At 42.5% G+C, this 15,357-nt stretch overlaps 1 protein-coding gene across 1 annotated transcript; it reads left to right on the forward strand.

Annotated features, from left to right (window-relative positions):
* Positions 1 to 1,431: 1,431 nt before the first annotated feature.
* WNT8A (Wnt family member 8A) lies at positions 1,432 to 5,934 on the forward strand (the record flags this gene model as incomplete). Its single annotated transcript, XM_084251735.1, has 6 exons — positions 1,432 to 1,637; positions 1,730 to 1,763; positions 1,989 to 2,127; positions 3,298 to 3,423; positions 4,123 to 4,265; positions 5,389 to 5,934. 6 exons carry the CDS (start codon positions 1,432 to 1,434, stop codon positions 5,932 to 5,934), a joined length of 1,194 nt encoding a protein of 397 aa, XP_084107861.1.
* Positions 5,935 to 15,357: the final 9,423 nt, after the last annotated feature.

Below are 15,357 nucleotides of genomic sequence, written 5' to 3' on the forward strand. Positions count from 1 at the left end.
CAGATAACAGTCTGCAGACCTACACAAGTTCTGGTCCATACTTTGAGTGTACTCTCCTAAAAAAGCCTGGGGACTCCTCAATCCTTGGAACTCCACTGGTAGGGTATATCTGAGCTCCCCTTCTCATCCAAATCAGGTCAACAATGCTGGAAAGTGATCAAGATACTATGCTGGCTACAGAAAGATGAGTCAGGAGGGTGACTTTCTATTTGTACCTTCCTCTGAGCCTGTCTAGTCTATCCTTCCCCAGACCTAGGAAAGAGCTTCACCAAACAAGGAACATCTCCACTTCTTCACTGGAGTACCCAGCCACACCTAATGGTGCCTCCAGTCCCTTCTAGGGGCCACAAGTTCGTTCATTCATTTTTCCATTCATTCAGCTTCTTCTTCTTCTTCTTCTTTTTTTTTTTTTATAAAAGATTCTTTTTTTTTTAAGATTTATTTATTTATTTATACAAGCACTGGGTACAGTCAGAAGCGCGGGAGGGTGAGAGAATTCACCAGAGCCAGAGCGGGGAGCAGAGCAGGCAGAAGGACCGAAGTGCACTGCTGAGGGGAGCAGCTGGCGAGACAGGAGAGGTCTGCGCGCCATGTGGGACCCTCCTCCGGTGGCCGGGGAGCAGCCGGGGATCGAACCGGCGCTGCAGAGGCTGCGGGCAGCTTCGCAACCCAGCGCTCAACTGCTGCGCCACCGGGGAGGCCCCATTCAGCTTCTTCTTAAACATTAAGAATACGAATTGAATCTAGAAAATATATTCCTGGCTACGGAGCTGATGTCATACAATAAAGTAGTGTTTGGAAAGAAAAGCATTTGTCTTTTCAACTACAGCACCAAAGGTTGATTTCACATATACAAGCAACTAACAAATTAGAGCTCTAACACTCATATATGAAAGGATAGGTCTACTAGGTATGAAGGAAATTTACCAGAACTTAGTTTGGTGGAATGTGACAGAAAGGATGTAGAAAAGATGATATGTGAAGTGTTTCTGCACAATTCCATGACTTTATTATCACCAAAGGAGAAGGTAGGAAAGGTGCAATCACTGCCTTGGGTAAAAACAGCAGGAAGGGGTCCCAAATAGAGTTCCTCTATAATTATTAACACCTTGGGGAGGAAGGCAAGGCAAGGAGTTGTGTTTTCACTGCAACTCTAAAGGAGAGGCCCCTAGCTGTAGGTTTAGAGACCTAATCTGCTCTGGGCTACCAGATTCTGAGAAATGAGCCCTCAAGCAGAAAGAGGCAAAAGGCTTGTAGAGGAAAGAAACCTAGGTAGGGAAAAGCTTCAGTCTCTCAGTCAGTCTGGGAGGGAAGACTGGGCGGGGTGGGGTGGTGTGGGGCGGGGCTTTCCTTCAAGACTTTGGGCTGAGTCCCTCCTCCCTTGTCCCCCATTGGGTCAGTGGCTCCAGCAGCCCAGCCAGTGAGGGACGAATGAGAAGAGCTGTTGGTTTTTTTCCCCCTTGGTCATTCAGAATTTCCCCATATAAATACTGTGAAAGACCCTGCCTCCTCTCACTTCTCTGGACTTGGCCCTGGGCTGGACCTGGTCCCCTGGTAGTGGGCAGGGCCATGGGGGACCTCTTTATGCTCAAAGTGATTGTGGTCATATGCTATGCCACCTTCAATGCCTCTGCCTGGTAAGTTCTTTTCTCTATCTCCCACTTTATACCAAGGGAGTCCCCATTATTTCATCCCCATTCACCATTGCCTTACTTTTTCTTTTTGGTAGGTCTGTGAATAATTTCCTGATAACAGGTCCCAAGGTAGGATGATCTTTGGGTCCTGTTTTTAACCTATCTTGTTTCCTAAGAGAATTCTTTGGGGAAGATGGGAAAAAATGGGAGGGGAGGCAATGCCAGAAGTCCCTCACCCAGAGACAACCAGGATTGCCCCGTAATGGACAACTAACTCATTTGAATCTTGCCTATATCCTCAGACGACCTCACTTACCCCAGGGCTGAAGCTCATAGCCCTTTTCCCTTTGCTAGGCTTATCTGACCTACACTACAAGTGTGGCCCTGGGAGCCCAGAGTGGCATCGAGGAATGTAAGTTCCAATTTGCTTGGGAACGCTGGAACTGCCCTGAAAATGCTCTCCAGCTCTCCACTCACAACAGGCTAAGAAGTGGTAAGTTTGTGCACCTGTACAAGGGGATACATGTGCACAGAGGTATCCTTGGAGCATGTATGTATGAGTAACATATATGTGCACAGTGAGATGAAAAAGTTATTAGTGATCTACTGACCTGCCACTTCCTATGTGGCCTTCAGTGAATTATTTCACTTCTCTCAAATGTCATTTGGGTCAGTAAGATCAACTCTATTTAAGTCACAAGGAATAAGGGTTAAATGAGGTAGCTACGAAGGTATCTCTAGACAAATGTAATAAATTACTCTTATTTTTTAAATGCACACCTGGATTTGTGCTTATACACACTTATCCTGCACTGACTTGCATGAAATGGAAAGGGCAGTGTCTGCAGCCCTTGAGGGAGTTTCACATCTGCCCAGCTGTCATAAACTCCCAAGAGTGAAGCTGAGAGATCACTTTGAGCCTTGCCTCACTTGGGGCTTGTGTGTGTGCACGCACATGTGCATAAATACTGTGAAAGATACTGCCTCCTCTCACTTCTCTGGGCTTGTAACCGTATGCAGTAATTTGCATAATAGTTGTTAGCTGAGGACAGTTGGGGGGAAGGGAATAAAGAAAATGGGAATGAAATGTCTTCCCATAGGGCAACACAGATGGAATGAGCAACATGTAAAACTGAAGTTGGCAATGTTTATAAAGAGTTTAGTAAAACATGAGTTCAGGAAGTGTTAGCCACGACCGTTATGATTATAATATGGCTCCAGTTTCATGTCAAAAAAAAAAAAAAGATCCTCTTTTCTTTGCTAAGCCAGGCTCATGGCCCTAAGTTCTCTTTGCTAAGCCAGGTTCTTGGCCCTAAGTTCTCACTATCTGAGGACCAGCAGCAATGGCTAACTATCACAGGTCTAGCTTTGGACTCTGGAAAGAAGGGTCCCAGTCCCAACACCACAGGCAGTGAGGAGAGTAGCCTTGGTCTCATCTCTCTAGCTCTGGACCTCACTTTTCCCATGGTAGCAAGTGGAGGTCTTTTTCTGTCAGGATGAAGTAAAGATGCTGGGAAAATATGCACCATTCTCTTAAGTAGAATACGTCCTCTTAGACCCCAAGGAGGCTGGGGACCAGCGGAGAGAAACAGCATTGCTTTTCCAAAGTATCTGCTTTGGGCCATCAGGATTCAAGTTTTCAGTCCCTTCTTTCTCTCCAAAGCCACTAGGGAGACTTCCTTCATTCATGCTATCAGCTCTGCTGGAGTCATGTACACCATCACCAAGAACTGTAGCATGGGAGACTTTGAAAATTGTGGTTGTGATGAGTCAAAAAATGGGAAAACAGGTAAGTTGGGCTCTTACCTGTTTGGGAGATGGGAAGAGGAGAGGGCCTGCAGGACAGAGTGCACATTACAGTCTTCCAGGGAAAGGTTGAGGGACACAGTTTCCTTATACCCGTAGTCTATATCCAGCAGCAATTTCATTGTTGGGGACTCCCTGGATATAGACTTTCCTAAGTTGAGACTGGGGCCACAATTCCAGGGATCTAAAAATAAGAAGGCATCTAGCAATGAGGGGACATAGAAAATTTAAAGATAATCCCCCCACTTCAGGCTTATAATGACTTGTCCATAATCTGGAGCTACTCAGTTATTTGCAGAACACCTGAGACACTTACTCAGATTTTTCACTAGTGAGGGAAGAGCTGGTTCAAACAAGACTATTGTAGGAAGACAGTGCAGAATTCCATAATGTTTGAGCAGCAATGAACAATTGAGATCATTTAGACCAGCTCAGTGTACCTGCTTTAACAGTAGGTACAGAGATTAACTGCTTAGAGTTGGGAAGTGCTTGAAGCGTGGGCAGTCAATTATGAGAACAAGACTACTCCCACTCTGAGCACCTCTCACTTTCACTGTCTCACCTTCAGCTATAGCTTCACACACTTCTAGGGCTCTTGGGGAGTAGTTTTGCTGTGTCAGTCAAAATAATCATGACTCTTCTCTTAGGACTTAGCAGAACTTTCTTTTCTCTTTATGTGTAGGAGGCCATGGCTGGATTTGGGGAGGCTGTAGTGATAATGTGGAATTTGGAGAAAGAATTTCCAAACTCTTTGTGGACAGCCTGGAGAAAGGAAAGGATGCCAGAGCCCTGATGAATCTTCACAACAACAGGGCAGGCAGGCTGGTGGGTATAGGAGTTGGCCAGTGAGCCATCAGGGGCAGTACTGGCAATATCCTCACATCTGTGCAGCCCTTTACAACTTACCAAGAGCTGTCTCATATCCGTGTTTCATCTTCACACCACCCAGCAGGTCTGGGATGGCTGCCCCTATTCTCTGCATGACAGGGCTCATTAAGCCTGAATCAAGTGACTTGACCAAGTGGCTTGGCCAAGGCAATACAACTAGTAAGTATTAGAGTTGAGCAAATAATCAGATCTTTTAGTCTAGTCCTCTTATCACTTAACCGTATGTTCTTACCTCCTTCACAGACAGGTTTCTAAGAACTTTTGGTTTCTAAGAAACAAGTCAAGGCCTTTCTTTCACAACTTAATTTTAACCACTTCAAATGCATGTTCTAGAAAATTAAGAGGGGTTTATTAACCAGCCTGTGTTCTAAAATAAATTTGGGTTCTGGGACTGAGACTGATTTAGGCTTCCCTGGAGGGGAAGTGTTGGCTCCCCCCAACACTTCTGATAAGGTAGCAATCCCTGGAGTATTATCTACTCAAATCTGGAGATTTCCTTTTGAACCTGTACCTAGATGTCTCAGATGCTCTAGGACAAGTAGAAAAGGTTTTCAAGGTAATTACCACCATGCACAAATGCCTTGGAGACTGAGATTCGACTCAGGGAGGTTCCTTCCCGCTAGGAGAGCCCAGAGGACAAACCCAATCTCCCACAAACACTCCAATCCCCAGTTTCAAGGCAGTAACAGTGCCCATGATCATATTTTACTTCATAATTTATTTTCTCAATCATTCTTAAATCCAATTGGGCAGATAGAGAAACAAATTCTACAAATGATGGAGCTTAGGCCTACAGCCTAGGCTGCCTGACTCCAGTGACCTCATCACTTACCTGACTTTGCATAAGAATCATCCAAAGGAGCTTTAAAATCACCAACACCAAGGCCTTTAAAGCCCTGAACATTCTATTTAACAAGATCTGAGGTAGGCTCCAGAAATAAAAGTATTTTCCCCAACCTCCCCAATAATTCTGATGTTCCTCTAAAGTTAAGGAATTCTATTTCACTGAGCCTTGGGTCTTCCCTTTTGGGTTTCCCTCTTTTGTTTTGTCTCTCTGAAGGGAGTGAGAGCCACCATGAGAAGGACCTGCAAATGTCATGGCATCTCAGGGAGCTGTAGCATTCAGACATGCTGGCTGCAGCTGGCTGATTTCCGGGAGATGGGAGACTATCTAAAGGTCAAGTATGAGCAGGCACTGAAAATTGAGATGGATAAGCGGCGACTAAGAGCTGGTAACAGTGCTGAGGGTCACTGGGCACCCATGGAGGCCTTCCTGCCTAGTGCAGAGTCAGAGCTGATCTTTTTAGAGGAATCCCCAGATTACTGTACCCGGAATTCCAGCCTGGGCATCTATGGCACAGAGGGCCGAGAGTGTCTGCAGAACAGCCACAACACGTCCAGGCAGGAGCAACATAACTGTGGGCGCCTGTGCACTGATTGTGGCCTGCAAATAGAAGAGAGAAGAACTGAGGCCATCAGCAGTTGTAACTGCAAATTCCAGTGGTGCTGTACAGTCAAGTGTGACCAGTGTAGGCACGTGGTGAACAAGTACTACTGCATGCGCTCCCCACGCAGTGCTTGGTCCCTGGATAAGGGCAGCACCTAATGGTACCTCATACAAATTCACCTGTTCACTGTGTGACTATGACAACAGGGGGGATACAATTTCTCTCTTGAAGACAGAAGATTAGAAAACACTTGGAAAATCATAGGATTGGTCTGTAGTCCTCTTGATATCTGCTATAGATGGGAAAATGGAGGCCTAAGATAATACTGCATATTCTGGAAAGAACTGAAATTGGGACCTGGGCAGGTTCCTAACTTGGGCAGACCCCATTTCATTTTCCTGAAGCTTACTTCCTAATCTTTGTGCCTATGGTTAAAAGAACTTGAGGAAGGAGGGGTGGGTATGGGGGTGGGGGAGAGAAGGTTGATTTGAGATACATATTGAGAAGGATCCAAAGTATTTGTTATTGTAAGTTACAGACCATGTCTAATCAAACTGTGCTGCTGAGAATCAGAGGAATTGGAAGTAAAATCAGAATTTTTTCAGACTCCTAAAGACTCAACCTTCAGACAAGCTCCAGAAAGACCAGCTACAAGTTCATGCAGTTAAGTGGGACAGAGACCACATAGATGCCTATTGGGAAGTTTTTAGACAGTTGGGTTTTTTACCCGAGCATGCACTTTTAAAAAGTTCTCCCCACCCAAAACTGTGAAAACCAGGGCCTAACATAACATGTGAACTTTTCCAGCTCAAAACTAATCTCTGGAGACATGGAAAGAAGGGCTCACAGTAAATATACACATAACTACAACTTACTCAGACAATGCTCCCCATGAGGGACTTCCCCCCAAAGAGCTGTAAAATGACTCTGTTTTGTTATTTTTTCCCAGATTGGGAACTCAACTTCATTATGCAATAAATATTCTAGAAGATAGATAGATAGATAGATAGATAGATAGATAGATAGATAGATAGATAGATAGATATTGGTATATATATATATGTTATTTACCTATAGCTGAGTTCTTTTATTTCTCTCTTTGGAAGTCTTAGGATGAGAAAAGGAGTGGGAAACCCTGCACTATACCCCAGTTATACACATTGCTAGGAGAGAAAAGAAGATATGCAATCTTCTTGATATCAAAGTTTAACAGATAATAAAATTGAGACCTAGAAACTGGTCAATAGGAAAGTAATTCAGACTCCCAAATTTACATGGCATTATTTTAATGAAAACTAAGCAACTTGGGGAACAAAGAAACCCTTTGAATATGAACCATATACACAGTGTATTTGCTATCTTAGCTAAGGCTTCCTGGGGCTTCTGTACACCCAAGGATCTTGAGTCCCAGGGGAATAGGACTAGGAAAGTTGTGGATTCTATCTTCTTCATTTGCACATCTACATCACCAGTGGTAATCTTGGTGGGGTTGGGGGGGGGGACTAATTTCCTGTAAAAAGAACCTTAGGGGCTCTGGTTTCCTAAATCTGAGCATTTCAGTGTCAAGAGTCTTCCTTTTCTGCAAGACTATACACCCTGTGGGAGAGGGGATTTCAGATATGTTAAATAAGTAAAATGACTGATAACCAAGAGTGAGAAAACATTCTCAGTTTAACATTGTTAAGTTGGCAAAATAAATATTCAAGAATAGGACAAACTATTTAACATATGACCCCACAATGGAATATTAACCATTAAAATAATATTCTGGAGGAGGCCTCCCTGGTGGCACAGAGGTTAAAGACATAGTGCTATTAAGCTATTGCCAGCCACTGCAGCACAAGTTTGATCCCCGACCAGGGAGCTGACCCACAAGGCACAGCAGACCTCTCCTGTCTTGCCCGCTGCTTCCCTCAGCCATGTATTTCAGTACATCTGCCTGTTCTGCTCCCCACTCTGTCTCTGGTGAATCCTCTCACCCCATACACCTCTGGCCTGCACCCCAGTTCTTGTATGCATAAAAAAATCTTTAAATAATAATAATATTCTTGAGAAATATTTAGTAACATGAAGAAATATGAGGTATATCTTTGAGTGATTAATTACAAAACATGATCAGGATAAATCCAATTTTGCTTTTTAAAATATGAAAAAGTTTACCATCATGTAATAGCAAAATAGAATGATTTGTTTTATTTCTTGTGTTTTTCTGAATTTTTATATTTGCCTACAATAAACAAATATTTTTGTCATTAAAAGAACAAGTTATTTTTTAAAATATCAACAGAGGATAGCAATCTTTTTTTTTTTTTTTTGGAGTGAAATTTATTAAGGAAGTTGGCATCTCAAGAGAAACCATAAGCAGGTGCCTTGATAGTCCGCTCTGGTCTCTACTACTTTTAGTGCATTTAAAAGGACAGATGCCAGAGACCAAAGTCATTAAGAAATCCATAAGAATGCGGGCTGTGTTTAGGAAATGAAAGATTTCCTCTACCTCCTTCTAAGGAAGATTTAAAAAAAACAACAACAAACTACAATTAGTGACAGAGAAAGGAGTGATGGGGGCAGGGATGGTGGTTGTGGTGGTGGAAGAGGAATGAAAGAGACACTACTACCTAAGTACAAAATCATGGAGAAGAAATAGACAACCAAATTGAGCAATAATTTCCCTAGGGCTCAGAGGGAAAGAAAAAAAAAATTTAAATCCTCAAAAAATACAGATGCCAAAATCCCCATCATAAAACCTTAGTAGTGAGAGTAAGAGAAATTGAAGTGAACAAACTGGGTTTTCTCCCTTCCTTCCTAAATAACCTCCATCCAAAGAACCCATGTATCTGATGCTTTGACATTTTCCCCAGGACCTTGGTGACATTCCTAAATAAACTTTGGGAGGATTTTTAGAATCAAAACCAACCCTGCTGCCCTGTTCAAATGGTTATTCAAAGAGAACAAACTTTGGTATTTTCTGTGGGTTTTGTAGCTGAGGCTTTCAACTAATAAAACCCAGAGCAGTTGGGAATGCCATGAAATATTTGCCAACTTTCCCCAAAAGTTCACAGTCCCACTTCTTCCAGGGCCCTCCCATCCTCATTCATCACCCTCATGACAATCAATCACATTAACCAATCTTCCCACAGAAACTAAAGGAATTTGGATTTCTCTACATCCATCACCATCGTGTCAGGGATTCATTCCAAAGCATTACAGTGTCATTCGGATTCATTAGTTACAACCCTATATCCCTTCCCTTTTGGCTCATCCTCAACAAGCTGGCTATCATTAAGGTGACAGAATAGTAAAATCCCCATGTTTGATAGTTTTAGGCCCTAAAACAGGCAGGTTGGTCACAATCTGATTGGGGCTCTTGCAAAACTGCAGAAAAGGGAATCAAATTAATGAGGGAAACCTATCCATGAGTCTATTCCCATATTTCAGTAAATCCAGGCATAGCTTCACAGAGTCTGGAGGACAGACACCTGGTGTTTTCTCAGTCTAGATTAAAGAGGAAAATATGCTATGCTTGCCAGTCCCCTAAAAAGCTTTTTCTCATTTGCTTTCTTTACCTCTCCCTCCTCCTTCTCTTCCCCATCTGGCCTTTGCCTTGGGTAGAATTAGGGACTCCTAAGAAAACCCCAAAACTTGTCCTTAGAATCTCCTATGGTCCTCTGCCAGTCTCCTAAGGGCTTGCTGACGGGTGGTCATAAATGTAAGGGTGGAAAGGAAGTAAATGAGCACTTACTAAGAGTCAGTGTGTTTAATATACATTATCTTCTCCAATTCTCAAAGCACAGAGTTACAACTTTTCTGGTCTTTCTACTAAGGAAACTATGGCTTGGGGTGGTTAAATATCCAATTTAATATAAAACATAGGGAGGTGGATTTTAATTTAGGCCTGCTTCCACATAAATCCATACTCTTTCTTATATAACACTTAAACTCTGGGCGCCCAAAGCCGGCATGACAGCTTTGTAGAATGACTACCATTCATATGCAGTAAAAGGTGTCCTCTTCCTCCCTCTTCTGCAAGTAGGAGAGTCACATTTCTCAGCCCCTCTCCAAATGAAGAAACCTAACTTTTGACTTGCAAAATCTTCCCTTAGAATGATAAAGCAGATAGCCTGACTCCTGCTGACTTGGGAGGGTACCAGCCTGGTTCTCTAGGGAATACTCAAAGAAAAAGCCTAACTACTATGGTCTATATTAGAGGTCAAAGTTTCAAAGGGAATGTCAAAGGAGGGGTGTTTATTTTAGAGGACAGAGGAAGGAAAACCAGAATCTAGAGAAAGACCTACAAATTTCTAGCCCAAGATCACAAGCTACTTATAGTCACTGATGACAAAAGACAGTGATCCAGGGTCCAGATAAAGATGTTTGGGTTGGGGGTGGGGGGTGGGAAATGAAATGAAAACAAAGACTAGGGAGCAAAGGCTTCTAGGAGAGGTTAAAGACCTCTGCGTAGGACAAGAGCTCTAAACCACCTAATCTTGCTGCATACCCTACCATGGAGTAAAGCTGGACTTAGAGAATAAAAACATCTCAGTTTCACTAAGTGAGATCATTAAAGAGATGACACTAGATTACAGGGTTCCGAACACTCTCCATGGCTGGTTCTCTGCCCAGGCTGCCCTTTCCTTCAGGAAAGGGATATATGATGGCACTGAGAAAATTAGGACAGTGAAATCTTAGACAGTAATTGGTCAGTGAGGGAGTAGGGAGGCTGTAGGTAAGAGAAATAGGAAGGTGGAATGTGTGTATGGGAAATCTCAATTTGGGTACCCAGGGTATCCCAGGTACCCAAATTTAGGCAAACCTCTAGGCTTCTCGGATTCGGTGATCCTGAGAAGGTCCCTTCTTCACCAGGAGCTTCTTGCAGAGATCAGTTCATTCAGTTACTTAACAGAAGACTGATTCTTTGATTCCTGTTTGATAGATCTCCTAATCCTGAAGGAAAAGCAGCACATTATACACTCATTATAAAAGGATGGGACATGTGAGTGCTTCCCTTCCTGGGATAAAGTGCTTATTAGGACGTTTGTTGCATGTCTGCACTGAGCCAACACTGCTCTAATTTTGAGCATACCAAATCTTCTAGGACCTTTGATTACAGATGAAGCCTTCAAACACTCCCTTTCTCCAAGCTAAATGTCCCAAATTACTCCAGTTTTTCAATCATTTTCTCTCACACTCATTCTTACAGTCTTCAAATGCAATAACTTTGGATTTCTGTTAGGAGTAGGTAGGGTGTGGGTCAGAGACCCTTCTCAAGTATTAACTACTATCACCTCTCTGCCCTCAAGTGTCTATTCTTGGCTATAATATAATTCTGATGGAACTGTGTCCAATCAGCTTCCACTTGCATTTCTCTGTGGCCCAAGTTCACTTCTAAACAGTCTCTATTTCAGCCAAAACAGTCCTGATTCCCAGGTCCCTCAACGAGGACCTCAATCATCAAGGTCCTTCTGTGCTAAGAGCTGCTGCTGATACCAAATCTCTATGTGGAAGCTCTAGGATTACAGCCCTAGTATTTGGCCTGTCATTTCTACTTGGGTAACAGAATTGATTTTCTCTTAAGACTTTTCTGCATCCTTCTGTGACCTAATAGAAATTTTGAGTGACTGAGGCTTACTTCTCTGTAATCCCTGACTCGTCCATCTGCTCTACTTTTCATTTCTAGTCATCTGCCTTTGGTTTGTCCTCTAAATCTACCCCTTCCTTTCCATTAATTTTGCCTCTGCTTTGGACTAAAACTATTGTGCCTTACACCAAATTTTTGCCTCTCAACTCTATTTATTTATCTTACCAATATAACACCTTTAATTCATTATCACCTGACCAAAAAAAAAAAAAAAAAAAAAAGAAGAAGAAGAAGAAGAAGAAAAGAGAAAAACTTGTGGTGTCTTAAAGAGTAAAAGCCCCATTCTTTGACGTGATATTTCAATTCTCCTAATTTGACATTACCCTGCTATAAACACTAGTTTTTTCCTACGAACATATTCTCATAAAAATTCAAGCAATATGGGGCCTCCCTGGTGGCACAAGGGGTTAATCACAGCACTGTGAAGCTATCTGCAGCCTCTGCAGCATAGTTTGATCCCTGGCTGGCCAGGGAGCTACCCACATGGCATGGAAGACCTCTCCTGTCTCACCTGCTGCTTCCCTCAGCCATATATTTCAGTCAATCCGCCTGTTCTGCTCCCCACTCTGTCTCTGGTGAATCCTCTCATCTCCCCCACCCACACCTCTGACCTGCACCCCAGTTCTTGTATGCATAAATAAATAAATCTTTAAAAAAATGGGGCCTCCCTGCTGGCACAAGGGGTTAAGCGCTGCACTATGGGGCAGTCCACAGTGTCTGCAGCAAGAGTTCGATCCCCGGCCGGCCAGGGAGAAACCCACATGGTGAGGCAGACCTCTCCTGGCTTGCCCACTGCTCCCCTCAGCAGTGCGTTTCGGTCCATCTGCCTGTGCTGCTCCCCACTCTGTCCCTGGTGAATCCTCTCACCCCCTGCATATCTGGTCTGTGCCCCAGCTCTTGTATGCATAAATAAACCTTGAAAAAAAAATGAACAATGCTGTAAAATATGTAAATTTAAAAAAAAACTTTATCCCCTGCTTCCTTAGCTACAGCTAGACCAGTTTATGACATGCACCATTCCCATGCAACTTCTATATATCCATTAAGACCATTCTCCTCCCTGAAATAACTTTGTCCTACTCATTGTCTCTCTAGCTCCAAACACTTCCCTTCTAAAGGTCCATTCATTCCTTGAAACTGCTTTATTTTTATTTTTTTATTTTATTTAATGCCTCTGATATCAGGCATTATGTATTTTCCTAGGTCTCAGCAGTAGGGCTGACAAGTCTCCTTGGAAATAGGAATATGTTACTCCTCTTGGGGCCTCTGTAAACTTCTCACAACACTCTGTAAGTGGTGGGTGATTAGTACTCCACCCAACATTAAACTGATTTTGCCTAATGGAGGTAGAACACAATCTCAAAGTTATAGAGTATACCTTGGATGTCATCTCTTATAATCCTCTCACCTTGCAGACGAGGGACAGTAATTTGCTCACAGTCATTTGGTCAAGTCAAAGGTTAAGTTGAAGATAGATCTCAGGTCTCCTAATTCCAAGTTAAAGAAACCCCTAGGTCCTTTGCTCTGGGGCACTTCATACTACTCTCAGGAACAACTAGTTGGGCAATAACTCAAGAGAGGTAACTGATGAGGAAGGCCTTTCATATGCTATGTGGAGGAGGAGGAGAAAGAAGGGAATAACACATGATGTTCTCAAACACACATTGATATTTAAGCTCAAGGCAAAGGCAAATGGTTCACCCATTCCCCCTACTATACTGTCCTTCACCTTAACTCAGTTTTACCCCAATAAAAATGTAGGGTACAGGGTCTCCCTGGTGGCCTAAGAGTTAATTCTCAGCTCTATCACCACTATAGCCTGGGTAGGAAGCTCACTCACATATGGCGCAGCAGACCTCTCCTGTCTTGCCTGCTGCTCCCCTTAGACTGTATTTTAATAAATCTGCCTGTTCTGCTCCCCACTCTGTCTCTGGTGAATCCTTTCACCCCCACACCTCTGGCCTGCACTCCACTTCTATGCAAAAAAAAAAAATATTGTAGGGCACAAATTCAGAGTCACCTTGGATTTCTGATATATCTGGAAATCCAGTGTTTTTCTACTACTTTATGGTTTATGCCTGTTGTCCCAAATGTAAATGTAACTGGGCCTCTTTTCACCCTGAAAAGTATCCTCATTTGATGATAAATATATGGTTGGCCTATTTGTAACTCACTTCACCCATTCATTCATTCATCAAAACCCTACTTTATTACAGGTAGACACTGATATGAGGGATACAGACGTTCATAACACAAAGTCTCTACTATCACGGAAGTGGCATTCTAGTGGAGGTCACACAGAATGAACAAGAAAAAAAATAAACTATATTGGGTTTCCCTAGTGGTGCAAGGGGTTAAGATGCAACCTATGAAGCTGTCTGCAGCCACTGCAGAGTGAGTTCGATCCCAGGCCAGGGAGCTACCCACATGACATAGCACAGCAGACCTCTCCTGACTCACCCGCTGCTCCCCTCAGCAGTGTATTTCAGTACATCTGCCTGTTCTGCTCCCCACTCTGTCTCTGATGAATCCTCTCACCTGCCCCACCACACCTCTGGCCTGTACCCAGTCTTGTATGCACAAATAAATAAATCTTTTTTAAAAAAAAAAAACAACTAGTAATGATTAAGGTAAGTGTCATGACAGAAAAAAGTACGGTTCTTACAAGGTGATAACACCTTCAGAAAAAGTGGTAAGAAAAGATTCGCTGTAAAGTTTATATTTAAACTGATAACAAAAGGATGAATAGATATCAGTTATGAGAGTTACACAAAAGCCTTAACAAACAATAAAGCCCAATCCAAGAAACAACTTGGAGAATTCCAGGAACTGATCAAAATTTGATGTGCTAGAATCTAGTTTGCACGTGGTATCATGGGATGAACTTAGAAAGTGACTAGGGGCCAGATCACATGACTTCAATGGTCCATAATAAAAAGTCTGATTTTTTTTCCAGAGAAATGGGAAGCCATGAAAATATTTTCAGCAGGGTGGTGAGAGGGCCCAATTTATTTTTTTAAGAAAACTCATACTGGTTGCTATATGGAAAATGAACTAGAGAGAGGCAAGCATGGACACCTGAAAACAAGGCAGCAATTATAATTAGATGGGACAAGAGTTGATTGATGGTAGCTTGGACGATGGTAGGAACAGAGTAAATGGAAAGAAGAAAGAAGATGAACACTATGTAGAGAAGCAAAACCAATAAAATTTGCTAACTGGTTAGATGTGGTAAGAGAAGGGGAAAGATCTAAGATGACTTTTCAGTTTTCCAGCTTCGGTATCTGAGAAGCCATTTATAGACATTGGCAAAATGAGAGAAGACACAGGGGAAAAGGTGAAGAGTTCCATTTTAATATGTTAACTCTGGAAATTTTTAGAGATATTTAAGAAGCAATATCAAGCAAGAAATTGGCTATATAGTTGGAAATTCTGGCTAAATTAGAGAAGAAATTTGAGATGGATATACAAATTTATTTGTCATGACATTTATCTTAATCTGTAACAGGGTTTTTTTTTTTCTTGTTACCTCCACTAGCATGCCACTTCCATGAGAGCAGAGACTTTGTGTTAAATTTGTATTGAGAAAGTTTCTGAAATCATAGGAGTAAATGAGATTTCCTAAGAGTAGAAAGTAAAGGAGAAAGGGTGTAGGTCCAAGTCCTAAAAAACACACCTCCCTCTGATGTCTACAAGTGCTCAATGAGGAAGCTGAGCAACTGAGCCTCTTTCAATTCTGAGAATACATATGTACAGACTTGCTGGGCAGGTAGGAAAATAGATTAGCTGAACATTGTGGGGTGAGGGTCTCTATAAATCTCTTCATTCAATAAAATTCTTCTATGGGTATGGGTCTATATCAAGTACCCATGAGGGACATAAAGATGAAGGTGATGGAGGACAGGAATAGAAAAAACTGAAAAGGAGGTGCCCCAAGACCAGAACC

The sequence above is a fragment of the Talpa europaea genome (assembly GCF_964194135.1).
Source record: "Talpa europaea genome assembly, chromosome: 13".
In the NCBI taxonomy this organism is placed as follows: Eukaryota; Metazoa; Chordata; class Mammalia; order Eulipotyphla; family Talpidae; genus Talpa; species Talpa europaea.